A 14,256-nucleotide genomic window follows, 5' to 3' on the forward strand; every position below is an offset into this window, starting at 1 on the left:
ACCCACAACCTCATGGTTCCTAGGAGGATTCGTTTCCGCTGCATCACTACGGGAACTCCCCTTTATCACTTTTTAAAGTCAGAGTTTCAGACTGACCTAATTTCTTTCTATCCTGTTGGAAACATCAATTAATATTTTGGTCAGTTTCAGATACTTAAAACGTGGGTTTTTTTGCAATGAAAAATAGCAAACTATCATGCCTTACAGAAGTTTTATTTTAAACTCATAAAGAATAGAGAACACAAAATCATGTTTCTCACCTTTTTTCTTTCCCTGCTGCCTTCTACTAAACCCATTGATTTTTCATATGCTTTTCTTAATATTAAGATTTTATTTTTTACAAGAGAATATTACACGAGTTGACTGAGATGAGTTTGGTTTCATTTGAAAACTAACACATGCTGGAATTAAGGCATCTCCCCAAATCTTCATATGCCTGCACATACCTCTTTGTTTAGAACATATTTTGTTGCTAACCCACCTCCAAATATTAGCTGCTTCTGGAACTTTTGAGTTTTGGTGCTGATTTTGATTGCCGCATCATCAGCTATGCTATTCAGTTTCCTCTTCCAGGTTTCAATCCTGAATTACGCAAAGTGAGTTAGGAATGATGTGAAAACAAAGGCCAAAAATATTGGTCTATACTAATGGCACCTCCACTAAAAATTAACACCTTCACTTTTTACTCTGATAGATTTATCAGGTTGTGTATAGAGTCTCATTCCCTTTTTCCTCCTTCCATCCTTCCTGCTTTGTTCTCCTGTTTTGTTCTTCCTGCTTTGTTCTCCTAAAATTAAAATAATCTATTAATCAGACACTCTCACTTACTTATCTGCATATATGTTTCTTTGATTTTTTTCAGCGTCTTCAAAGGAACAGAGTTAATCTCAGGTTATTTTGTAAATGTTATACTTGTTCATGCACTAAGGAAGAAAAAAGATAACTAAAAACTATGGCCAGAAATGTTAGAAAAGAGCTAGTCTCCATAACTGACATCAAAAAGTGTTACCAGGTATGCCTCTGAGTTAGCAACAGCAATGCAGGGGTCTTTCTACATCCTAGGCTCTTCCATCCTTTCGCATAATAGGACCAAGAAAAGAGAAAAATAGATTATATGCTTAGTAAAAATTAAACTTATACCATAACACAGATTTTTCTAGGTAGGCGATAAACTAATCTGTTTTCAGAAACTTTCCCTCCTCTTTTCTCTGTATTTTTTTTTTTTTTTGTTCTTGAACAGAGGGCTTTCACTTGGTGTTTGCTTCATATTATGTAGATGTTGGGAGTGTGTATAATGTCTGTGATGTAGGAAATATCTGCCTTTAATTTTCCCCTCTGTAGTGTGACCAAGTGACTCTGGATTTCCACCAAGCTTCCCGTGTCCTGATTTCTCTTGCCAGGTGGAGTCTCCCACCAGTCTCAGTCTGTCACACAAGTTTATACCAGGCTTTCCCTGAACATCCATAAGGATGTGTCCAAAGGGATGTGCCAGCCTTTTCCAGCAGAAGCTCTGATGCATAAAAATTTTTAAACTAGAATGACAGGTGTGGATTTTCTTTTCTTTCTTTCATTCTTTCTTTTTTAAAGAAACTCTTTAAATTCTTTTTTTTTTTTAATTTTCCCACTGTACAGCAAGGGGGTCAGGTTATCCTTACATGTATACATTACAATTACAGTTTTTCCCCCACCCTTTCTTCTGTTGCAACATGAGTATCTAGACATAGTTCTCAATGCTATTCAGCAGGATCTCCTTGTAAATCTATTCTAGGTTGTGTCTGATAAGCCCAAGCTCCCGATCCCTCCCACTCCCTCCCCCTCCCATCAGGCAGCCACAAGTCTCTTCTCCAAGTCCATGATTTTCTTTTCTGAGGAGATGTTCATTTGTGCTGGGTATTAGATTCCAGTTATAAGTGATATCACATGGTATTTGTCTTTGTCTTTCTGGCTCATTTCACTCAGTATGAGAGTCTCTAGTTCCATCCATGTTGCTGCAAATGGCATTATGTCATTCTTTTTTATGGCTGAGTAGTATTCCATTGTGTATATATACCACCTCTTCCGAATCCAATCATCTGTCGATGGACATTTGGGTTGTTTCCATGTCTTGGCTATTGTGAATAGTGCTGCAATGAACATGCGGGTGCACGTGTCTCTTTTAAGTAGAGTTTTGTCTGGATAGATGCCCAAGAGTGGGATTGCGGGGTCATATGGAAGTTCTATGTAAAAGTCCTTGTTACATAGGGTGGCATTGCATGAGTCATTTGTTTTTAGGAGACTTGTTCTTTACTTATGACCTAAAATATTTTATGGTATAGAATCTTAACATGACAAAAGTACTTAAAAGTTGTCTTTTTTGGAGTTCCTAAAGATAGTATACAGTGAAAAAGACTAGTATCCATGAGGATGCAAGTTCCATCCCTGACCTCACTCAGTGGATTAAGGATCTGGCATTGCCCTGAGCTGTGGTGTAGGTCGAAGACACGGCTCAGTTCCCGAATTGCTGTGGCTGTGGTATAGGCTGGCAGCTGTAGCTCTGATTGGACCCCTAGCCTGGGAACCTCCATATGCATGGATGTAGCCCTAAAAAGACCAAAAAAAAAAGTTGTCTTTTTTGAGCGTAAATTTTTTTTAATTTAAGGTTTACATGCAATATCATTCCAGTATGTACATTGCCTGAGAAGGAGTTTATAGTCTAGTAGAAGAAATAATACAACAAAATATAATAATATAATGTACCAAGTATATAAAAGACCTATTTTCTTTTCTTTCTTTCTTTCTTTTTTTTTTTTTTTTTTTTTTTTGCTTTTTAGGGCTGCACCCGCAGCATATGGAGTTCCCAGGCTAGGGGTCTAATTGGAGCTACAGCTGCTGGCCTACACCACAGCCACAGGCACACTAGATCCAAGCCGCATCTGCAACCTACACCACAGCTCATGGCAACGCCGGATCCTTAACCCACTGAGTGAGGCCAGGGATCGCACCCGCAACCTCATGGTACCTGGTCGGATTCGTTTCCGCCGTGCCACAATGGGAACTCCATAAAAGACGTAATTTTAAGAAAAGCTGAAATACACACAAATTGTGAGCTCCTGTCCACTGGCTTCTCGCTCAACCACGAGCATCTTACGTGTCCTAGTCATCGATCCTATTTCTTTGGTATCTAGCATAATGCCTAGAATAAAATAAGCATAAAGCTCTTGATTGAAAATTAAACTTTTCTCTTAATAGTTGGGTACATGTCTGTCCCTTCGTCAAAAAAGCAGACATCAGCTAATATGACAAAAGTTTGAAAAGTCGTTCTCTGAATGTTTCAGGTGCTTCAAACTGAAGTTGCCATGTATTTGTTTGACATTTTATTATCTTTCACTCTGTCCTGGCATATAATGGACACCCCTTCAGAACTATGTGATCTTTTTCGTGCCCTTTAGCAACAAATAACTTCTAATCATAAAATGTAATCCTCCTATATTATATCCAGCAAAGGGAGGATTAAATTTTAGCCCTTTGTATCATTCTAGGTTTTCTCTATAAACTCATTCTAGAGACTACTTTAGGTTGACTATAGAGAAAAGATATAAACCCAGAAAAGATTTATTCTGGTTATTATTTCATTGGTTCATTCAATAGGTGTTTATTGAACATAGTTATACATCAGACCCATCGTTCTCAACCTTTTTGTGTTAACATTGGAAGATCCGACTAAAGATCCTGTTCACACACGTTGCAGTAAATGCCACCTTTCTTAGGTGCTGACTTGACAGTATGCCCATACCTCTTCTCAAAGTGAGCTGTACATGCTCCCCATCATGTCATATAACCAACTGTGGCATCTGGTTAACATCACTGTCTGCTATTGTGTATGAGACATGGTTTGAAGTTTAGTCGCATACCAGTGAAGTTTGTGTTGCTTGTTGGTTGGGAATTACCAGAGGTTTAACTTATAAAGAGACAGGATCCTAAAGATAGTATCCTAAAGATAGTATCCTAAAGATAGTATAAAGATCCTAAATCTGAAAAGGCAGATTTATCCCTGAAATTCCTTAAGTTGACACTTACAGTATTTGTTGCCACATTTGATACCATGTTGGAGTCTAGTGCACCATCTCTTAACAAGGTGAACCTGTCCAGTTTTCCATCTACTATTAGAAGAGAGTTCTATGCTTTATTGAGCAACACTCATCAAGGTGACATTTTGTATAAACAACACCTATTTTTAAACATCAGACCCAGATACTTATGGCAAGATGTGCATACAACAAAGATGTAACTGAGAACTGAAACTAACAGAACAAAGCCAGCAGCAAAATTATTTCTGGAGATTTGCTTATTAAATAGATTGCAGGTGGAATCACCTGTGCTATTCAAATTATATTTGTTTCTTTCTGTGAGTAGGATTGAGTTCTTATTAGTTCAGTGAGCATGATTCCACTGAGTTAGTTGCATTATAAAAATAAGTGGAAAATTTTCTCACTCCTTGAGAAGTTTGCAGTCTAATTAGGAAGTCAAGACATTCATGTGTGTTGGAGTTTCCTGGTGGCCTATCGATTAAGGATTCAGCCTCGTCACTGCTGTGGTGCAAGTTCAGTGCCTGGCCCAGGAACTTCCACATGCCGTGGACACAGCAAAAACAAAAACAAAAACAAAAACAAAAACAAAAAAACAACCATGCAGAATACCTGTTGTGGCTCAGCCAGTTAAGCACCCAGTGTTGTCTCTGGGAGGATGCAAGTTCAATTCCTGGCCTCACTCAGTAGGTTAAGGATATGGCATCGCCACAAGCTGCAGTGCAGGTCGAAGCTGTGGCTCACCTCAATGTCACCATGGCTGTGGCATAGGCCGAAGCTGCAGCTCTGATTTGACCCCTGGTCCAGGAACTTCCATATGCTGCAGACGCAGCCATAAAAAGGAAGAAAAAAAAAGATGTGCTTGTGTAGAAAAAAAAGAAAAAAACAACTTCAACAATTGGAAAGGGCAAGGCAACATATCCTAATTTTAAATATACTGTAGTTGTTAATAGTAGAATTGAAAGTCTCTTCCAGGATCTTTGAACACTTTTGTGGAATTTTTTTCTTTTAATGGAGGTAAAGAAGTGTGAAACTCTGCAGAGCTCTTGATCATCATGCCCATTTTGTGAAAAACGTCATGAGAAGGATGACCTAAAGGAACAGAGATCTGTGTTCTCAATGGGGAAATACAGTGCTCACAAAAGCAAGTTGGTCTGCTTTGTTCTCTTGGCTTTGTTATTGCTTCAGCTTGGAAGGACATTAGGTACTTGAGAAGCATGCATTGTGCAACTCAGAATGGTTGTAAGTTGTGAATAATAATTGCAACTGAAATATGAATGGTCAATTATTTGAATTCATAAGGTGGGTTACGATAACTATAAGGCAGCTCAGCTGGTGTTGTCAGGATAGCGCTTAACATTTCAGCCTCATCTAATTATGGATTCCAGAAATTTGTGCATTGGAAAATAGGGTAGTAACTAAAACTAACATATTTTGAGACTAATATGTGCCAAGCACCGTGCTGTATATTTCATGTGGTTTTTTTCTTTCAGTCTTAGCAACTAGCCAAAAGATGGGCAATAGTATCCTTATGTTACAAAGAGGAAACAATTCCAGCAAGTAAGTAAATTGGCTGAGCTCACACAATAGGGAAGCAAGTCTCTAGCTGGCTCCAGATTCTGTCCTTTTCCCACCACAGTCATGATGCCCCAGAGGTATAACAGATGTAACTTACATCCTTTTTGCTTTCTCCCTACTTGTGCTCTGTAGTCTTCATGCTCACAGGTATACTGTCAATAGAACTCATTTTACAAATTTTATTTTATTTTATTTTAGTCTTTTTAGGGCCACACCTGAAGCATATGGAAGTTCCCAGGCCGGGGGTCAAATTGCAGCTGCAGCTCCCAGCCTACACCACAGCCACAGCAACACAGAATCCGAGCCGCATCTGCTACCTATACCACAGCTTACTACAATGCCAGAACCTAAACCCAATGAGTGAGGCCAGGGGTCAAACGTGCGTCCTCATGGATACTAGTCAGTTTCTTTACCACTGAGCCACAACAGAAACTCCCTCATTTTACACATTTTATACTAGGTAGAGTGTGTTAATGAAATTCATTGATTTATGTGTTAACTCTGTCCCCAAACCCAATATGTAAATAAAGGTTGCACATATGATTTTCTTGCCTTTGAAAAAGATTAATACCTGATATAACTTGATATTATAGGTCTCAGAGATTACAGTTGAGCTGTCAATAGTGATGACATATAATTTCTTGCCTAAAGCTTTCAGAGTGTTAATAGAATTTTATAGTTTTGTTACCATTTTTAACTTTAGCAAAAGCCATTCTAATTGGATCTCAATTATTTTTCGTTACTAATCTTTATTCTCTAATTCTGAAGAAGGAATTCACACACACACCCATTTGCCATACCCAAACTTTAAATTACGGAAGCTTAAAAAAAAAAAGAAAGGTAAGCTCCCATTGTGGCTCGGTAATGAGTCCGACTAGTATCCATGTGGATGCAGGTTCTATCCCTGGCCCTGCTCAGTGGGTTAAAGATCTGGCATTGCTGTGAGCTGTGATGCAGGTCACAGACACTTCTCAGATCCTGTGTTGCTATGACTGTGGTGTAGACTGGCAGCTGCAGCTCTGATTCCACCCCTAGCCTTGGAACTGCCATATTTTGCAGGTGCAGCCCTAAGAAAGCAAAAATAAATAAATAAGAATAAAATAAAGGAAGGAAGAAGGAAGGAAGAAGGAAGGAAGCTAATCGGAGTTTAGAGAGCTAAAACATAATTTGTTTTCATTAGTTTCAGGTAACTACACTATTCTTATTTTTTTCTGTTTCCCTGCAGTTTATCTGATCAGACCTTGTATATTGTGATGATGGTATTAAATTAGACACTTTGAAATAGAATCGTAGCCTTATATTTGTCTCAATGACAAATTATTACTTACCAACTCATACTTTTTTCTCCCCTTAATGATTTTGCCTTAATCTAGCAGATAATATAGGGTGATAAAAGTGTGATGAACACCAAAGATGAAAGCACAGGTATATTTGTTATGGTATAACACTATTGCTTTCTGTTTTGAGGAGCAAATCAGGGTTGACCCAGGACTTTGTTTATAAAAGTACATGTAATGATTTGTTTCAGAAATGCAGCAAGTCGAGGTTTACTATAGTCCTGAAATAAGTATCATTTAAAAAGCAGTGCACAAAATCCTGTTTGTAACACCGGACTCAAAAAGGTTCTTTTCATAGAATGACTGACTTGTTATGTTCCTTCTTAGAAACTCTAATTAAAAAAAAAGAAAAAAGGAGTTCCCATCGTGGCTCAGTGGTTAACGAATCCGATTAAGAACCATGAAGTTGTAGGTTCAATCCCTGACCTTGCTCAGTGGGTTGGGGATCAAGCGTTGCCGTGAGCTGTGGTGTAGGTCGCAGATGCGGCTCAGATCCCCTGTTGCTGTGGCTGTGGCGTAGGCTGGCGGCTATAGCTCCGATTGGACCCCTAGCCTGGGCACCTCCATATGCCACGAGAGCGGCCCTAGAAAAGGCAAAAAGACAAAAATAAATAAATAAATAAATAATAAAAATATAAAAAAGAAAGGAAAAAAAAGAAAGACTGATTTTTTCACCTGATATAGCCATAGTATGACTTTTCTAAATTGTTTCTTGGTGGTAGAAATTTCCTTTATTTCTTTTCTTCCTTTCTCATCACTGCCTTTGTCCTATTCTCTCACATCAAGCCTGTACACCCCTCCCCACTTACTGCAACAGTCAACTTGGCAACCAGACACGGCAAAGCCAGCTTACTTTCCATCAGTATCAATCCTGTTACTGTTTTGTTGTCATTAGCTTAGTGGTTCAATTGAGGGCATTTTTCCCTGACTGGACATTTAGCAATGTCCAGAGACATTTTGGGCTGTCGCAATGTAGGGGCTATGAGGGAGTATATGTTTGACATCAGTAAGTGGAGGCCAGGGCTGCTGCTAATCATCCTATAATACCAAGGACAACCCCCACCCGCACCCCCACCCCCTTAAGAAAGTCAGTCATCCTAGGGGTGAGAAAACCTGCACTAGTTCTGTTCAAGCATCAGCTCTATGTTTTCTTCACATCTCCCAGGGCTAAATTTATACACTCCTCTTCCAAGCTCCCGTAATACTTTGTATAGCTTTTTTTTTTTTTTCACATTCTTTTATTTGTTGATCTTGTCAGCAAGACCGCATACTTCTTGAGGGCAGAGGTTATTTATTACCAACATTATCCCCGGTTTGTGGCAAAGTGTTAGGTACATAGTGAGAGCTCCCTAAGTAAATAAATGCATGTGTGAATAAGAAACCCTAGACTTCTCCACTGCCTTTCTGGCAGTTCCAGAAACCTCCTCCTCTTGCTCACGTTTATCTTCTTTTCCCTATATCTGCTCATTTTTTATCTCTTTAAATATTAAAGCCTCCCCACAATTCAAGACATACACCAGAGTTTATTCATAAATGCTTTTAAAAAGTCAGGCATGGAATTCCTTGGTGGCACAATGGGTTAAGAATCTGGCATCATCACTGCTGTGGCTTGGGTCACTGCTATGGAGTGGGTTTGATCCCTGACTCCCGCATGCCATGGGTGCAGCCAAAAAAAAAAAAAAAAAAAAGGTCAAAAGTAAGACATCCTTAATAAAGTTTCAAAAAAAAAAATCAGACATGTTTATAAACATCATAGCGGGTGCATACAGACTTGCTGCGTCATCAGTGCTTGTTCTAGGGAGATGTCCCAGACAAATTCCTACTTTGCAGTCATTTCCCTGACGCGAGGATTCTTAGTATAAACCTAGCTAGCCATGCCTGCCATCAGCACGCTCCCCTGGCAATATGTTCCCACGTCCTTTGGTGTGGCATTTGGGTTCCTATCCCTTATCTCTGACCATGACTTCTTCATATGCTGTGCTCAAACCATGCTCAACTACCTCCACTCCTGATCTTTTGCACACGCTATTCTCTTTAGCAGGAAACACTCTCTCTTTATAGCCTTTCCTTCTACACATTCTTCAAGTCTCAGTCAAGACACGTTAGAAGCCTTTCCTCGAGTATATGCAAAGTGAGGTATGTGCTACCCTATGTGGTTTTAATACAAAAGCAGTTGCAATAGTTACCTCTCTCACCAAGATCAGAGTCTGTGTTTTCCAGAAATTTCTGGTGCCTGGTACATACAATACATATACTGAGTACTGGGTGTATGAGAGAATGGATGTGGCAGAATACCTCTTCCAGCCTGTCGAAATCTCACCTTTCTGCTGGGAGAAGGAATCAGTCCAGATGTTGAAAGCCTTGAAGAAGATACTAGAGGGGGATAAATTTTATAGTCACTGGCAGGTTTATTAGCTTGACTAGAAGCTGTGCCTCTTAACTCCTTGATAAGATAATGCCTTTTTTGACTAGTATTTAATGATATGCCTATGGCCTTTATTGAAGATTTTTCATAAAGAATGCATTTTAAAAAATACATTCAGTTGCTTCTGCACATAGAAGGAACTCCAAAAACCAAAGTGATGCTGATGGGCACTTGCAGTTATTGTTTGGGTTTGTTTACCAAATGAGCTAAATCCAGCAACTCCTGGATTTGTGAAAATAGTTTTTTCCTTACCAAAGAGAGCTGTTTGGGGATGAATTTAAACTTGGGAACAAGCTGTTGCTTTAAAAGTTGTATAAATATTGTTTAGCATCTGGGTTGGTTTTTTCTTTTCTTTTTTCTTTTTAGGGCCACACCTGCAGCATATAGAATTTCCCAGGCTAGGGGTCGAATTAGAGCTGCAGCCGCCGGCCTACAGCACAGCCACAGCAACACCAGGTCTGAGCTGCATCTGTGACCTACACCACAGCTCATGGCAATGCCAGATCCTTAACCCACTGAGCAGGACCGGGAATCGAACCTGCATTCTCGTGGTTACTAATTGGATTTGTTTCCTCTGCACTGAAACGGGAACTCCTAGAATCAGCTTTATTATGATAAAGAAGACATGATCCAAATAAAAAGAGATGTTGGATTTTCTTGGATGAATAAGAATGACTATTGTGGTTTTGTTATTGTTGTTGTTGACAACATTATAATGTCATACCTAGCAACTTTTATTTTGTTCTTTCCTACATCTGTAGAGTTTGGATGAAGCTCCAGTGTGAAATTTTGAGAGCAAGCTTTATGCCTAGGGGTATTTGCCTACATATAAAATTTTGTGGACCATCCAGAAACTTCTATCCATCCACCCAAGCCTGAATTATGGACTTTTGGCGTATAATCAGACAGTAGTGCCTTCACATCTGTCTCCGCAGTTATGTAACTGCAACCTTAACCTCTAAAGCCTCAGTTTCCTCCTATTTTCAAAATGTGTCATGTGTTTGGCATACATAATAATACACTGTTGTCATCATTTTCATTGCTGAAATCTCATCATTAGAAATTCATTTTATTATGTTGAGAAACTTTTTTCTTTTCTTTTTTGGCTGGGCCAGGGATCAGATCCGAGCTGCAGTTGCAAGCTGCACCACAGCTGTGGCAATGCTGAATCCTTAACCTGTGCTGGGCTGGGGATCGAACCTGCATTCCAGCACTGCAGAGACGCCACCAATCCCATTGCGCCACAATGGGAGCTCCAAGAAAGTCTTTTTTTAAATGTGATAAGTGATGCGCAAACTCAGTGGTAGAGGGCAATCCTGTAGCAATCCTGAGAAGGGCTTTTGTGGGAGAGTGGGAGGAAGGGATGGGGGGACCCTGAACAGCTAGGAAACCCCCAGGGAGGAAGACAAATCAGCAGCACAATCAGACCTGAGGCAGTTCTGTCTTGACCCCGACTTTTGGTTCTCTTCCTCAACCCTTCATTTCCCTCCTTTGTTTCCCTCCTCAAAGGTTCTTTGACTCTCATAGTTTGGAGTAGGTTTATCTCCACACTGAGAATAATGGTAGCTGAAAACAGGGCAGCAGTGCTTGAAGAACAGCAGGCAGAAGATCTGGGTCATCTCTGCCGAGGGCCAGGAGATAGGCTTATAAAATTAGAATGAAGTGAAGATGCAGTTTCCAAGTCCTGTGTTTTGTCACAGAGGAGCCTGAGCTCAGGTTCATCTGAACAGCAGAAACCAGGAGAGAGCGAAATAAATCTCAAGGAAAAAAAAATGTCTCTTAAAAAACATGCATGTTAGGAGTTCCCGTCGTGGCGCAGGGGAAATGAATCTGACTAGGAACCATGAGGCGGCAGGTTCAATCCCTGGCCTTGCTCAGCGGGTTAAGGATCTGGCATTGCCGTGAGCTGTGATGTACATCACAGATGTGGCTCAGATCTGGCATTGCTGTGGCTGTGGGTGGCATAGGCGGGCGACTACAGCTCTGATTAGAACCCTAGCCTGGGAACCTCCATATGCTGCAGGTGTGGCCCTAAAAGGAAAAAAAGACCAAGGGAAAAAAAAAAATGCATGTTAGGCCTACTATCTGTATGATATCAGACCCCAAAGTGAGACCCTGTCAAGGGTTCTTTGTGTTGTCACGTGTCTTGTGATGGCCCTAAAGATCATGAACAAATATGAATTGTGCTAATAGCAGCTCACATTTGTTGAACACACTCTTTGTCCCAGCCACCATGTCAAATGCTTTAATGGGTTCTCTCTCTCCCTCTTCACAAAGACCTCATGTAGGAGTTATTTTTGCTTTTACACATGAGGAAATTAGGGTCCTTGAAGATACTAAGTAATTTAATTTGCACAAAGTCACACCGGCTGGCAAGTGGAGGCACCAAAAGTGAATGAGGGTTGGATTCAGAACGAGTTCTGCTGCCCCCTCCTCTGACAGGGGTCACGTGGCCACGTCTGCCGTCCTGTGGCAGCCATCCTGCCTAGGTGTTCCCAGCTGAGACATGAGCCTGAGTTCACACAGAGGGAGGGTTCCTGTGAGGTCTTCCCTGGCAGATGGAGAGCTACCTTCACCTGTAACCTGGGCTTTGCAGAAAGATGGAGATGAAGGGTCATCTTCAAACCAGCTTTTGCATCCACAGCTACATCTGAGCACATCAGTGAATTACCACATCTACTCAGCATCGCCAAAGCCCATCATGTATTAGTTTCTAGTGCTGTCCTAACAAAGTACCACAAGCTGGGTGACTTACAACAACAGAAATTTATTGTCTCACAGCTCTGGAGTCTAGAAGCCTGAAATCCAGGCTGTCAGGGAGTCAGGCTTCCTCTGAAGGCCTTCCCCACCTCTTCTTGGCTGCCAGTGGCCTCAGCATTTCTTGGCCTCCAGTTCCTTCACTCTTGTCTCCCCCGCCTCCATCATCACATGTCTCTGTCTTCACATGGTCTTCTTCTAAGGACACCAGTTACATTGGGATTGGCAGCCCACCCCACTCCAGTGACCTCATTTTTACTGTAGTAATTCCATCTGTATTGATCTTATTTCTTTTTTTTTTTTTTTTTTTTTTTTTGCTATTTCTTTGGGCCGCTCCCACGGCATATGGAGGTTCCCAGGCTAGGGGTCGAATCAGAGCTGTAGCCACTGGCCTACGCCAGAGCCACAGCAACGCAGGATCCGAGCCGCGTCTGCAACCTACACCACAGCTCACGGCAACGCCGGATCGTTAACCCACTGAGCAAGGGCAGGGACCGAACCCGCAACCTCATGGTTCCTAGTCGGATTCGTTAACCACTGCGCCACGACGGGAACTCCTGATCTTATTTCTAAATGAGGTCCCGTTCTGAGGTAATAGGGGTTAAGATTTCATATCTTTTTTGAGGGGGGGAAACAGTTCAACCCAAATGCCCTCTACCATATCACACCCCAGTCAACATACCTTTCTCCTTCATGAAAGTAGCAGAGAGTGTTATCGCATCCCTTCAAATCAGAGTAGTGAGTAAGTAGACAACCGAGTGTAGACATTCAGCACTTCCCTCATTTAAACCTTGCCTGCACATAGACATGAAACTTGGGCTTTTTTGGCCCTGCTTCTACTGATTCTAATCCTTTTAATTACTGTACCTTAGTCAACATAATATTAACATGAAGAGTCTCTCCACTTTTGCACCAAGAAATTTCTTCTGAAAACTTCAGTCAACCTACTTTTTAGTTCTGTTTCCTCTTCTGTCTTCGCTTATACTATTTTTTTTTCAAGTAGTTGTTTACAGAAAGCCTTCAAGAAGCTTTTGTTAAAAAAATAAATATTGCTGAAAATACTTATATATTTTTGTTGTTGTGTCCATGGCATGTGGAAGTTTCCTAGCCAGGGATTGAACCCGTGCCACAACAGTGAAAATGCTGAATCCTTAACCCACTGTGCTAGACGGGAACTCCTGAAAATACTTATGTTTTTATATAACAGTCCTAGTTTCATGATATTGGAGACATCCTGGTGCTTATTTTTTTCCTTGTCTAGCAGAATGGTATATTCTTGTTTGTTTGTTTGTTTTTTTCCTTAGGGCTGCACTCCTGGTATATGTATGGAGGTTCCCAGGCTAGAGGTTGAATTGGAGCTACAGCTGCTGGCCTATACCACAGCTACAGCCACACCATATCCGAGCCATGTCTGTGACCTATGTCACAGCTCATGGCAATGCTGGATCCTCAACCCACTGCAAGAGGCCAGGGATTGAACCTGCATCCTCATGGGTACTAGTTAGATTCGTTTCTGCTGAGCCACGATGGGAACTCCCAGAGTAGCATATTCCTAAAGTGTCCTTCCCATAAAATGAACTGATATAGCATTGTATCTTCCTGGTTTTATCTTATCTACCTGAGAAACAGCAAGAGGATTTATACAGAATATCATAAGTATAGACTTTAAAAGAGTATAAATTCAAAAGTAAGTATAAATTTTAAAAAAAGCATTCAGAAAAAATGAAGAATTTTTTAATTTAAAGAATTTTTCCCCTAAATCATATCATTAAACTTTCGTGGTTGTATAGTTTTTCTACATGATTCCAAAAACAATCCAGCTGGTTTGAATAAAGACAAAAAACAAATGAACAAATACCCTCAGAAACTAACTAGCATTAACCTTTGCAGCTGGAGGGTTTGAGCAGTGAGTAAGATGAGGCTCAGAAGGGTTCTGGGACTCGCCCAAGGTCACACAGTCAAGGGCAGCCAGGACCACCACCAGCTATTGAACACAACTCAGCAAACAGAAGCCTTTTATTTTTAGGTGGTGATGTTTTAAATTCTAATCTTAGGAAGAAATGCTGGTGGTCCTTAGGTCAAATTGACTGTTACA

General features: G+C 40.7%; 2 protein-coding genes across 49 annotated transcripts in view; both read left to right on the forward strand.

The window, feature by feature from the left end:
* The window catches only part of GATB (glutamyl-tRNA amidotransferase subunit B), a 685,553-nt gene that overhangs the window by 575,443 nt on the left and 95,854 nt on the right, over positions 1 to 14,256 (forward strand). The window lies entirely within an intron of this gene.
* Positions 1 to 14,256, forward strand: part of SH3D19 (SH3 domain containing 19) — a 186,994-nt gene that overhangs the window by 106,417 nt on the left and 66,321 nt on the right. For 12 of the 48 annotated variants that reach the window (XM_084972674.1, XM_084972684.1, XM_084972661.1 and 9 more), the window contains exon 3: positions 5,558 to 5,624. The exons of the other annotated variants lie outside the window; for them this stretch is intronic. Coding sequence is in view for 7 of the 12 variants with exons in the window: in XM_084972661.1 (XP_084828787.1) it covers positions 5,558 to 5,624 (67 nt within the window). In the remaining 5 variants the exon portion in view is untranslated. The remainder of the gene's footprint in view (positions 1 to 5,557; positions 5,625 to 14,256) is intronic. 48 annotated transcript variants of the gene reach the window in all.

This window comes from Sus scrofa, chromosome 8, assembly GCF_054392235.1.
Source record: "Sus scrofa isolate SSC_HxYL_T2T_F1_AM1 chromosome 8, Sscrofa_HxYL_maternal_Yorkshire_Landrace_v2.0, whole genome shotgun sequence".
NCBI lineage: Eukaryota > Metazoa > Chordata > Mammalia > Artiodactyla > Suidae > Sus > Sus scrofa.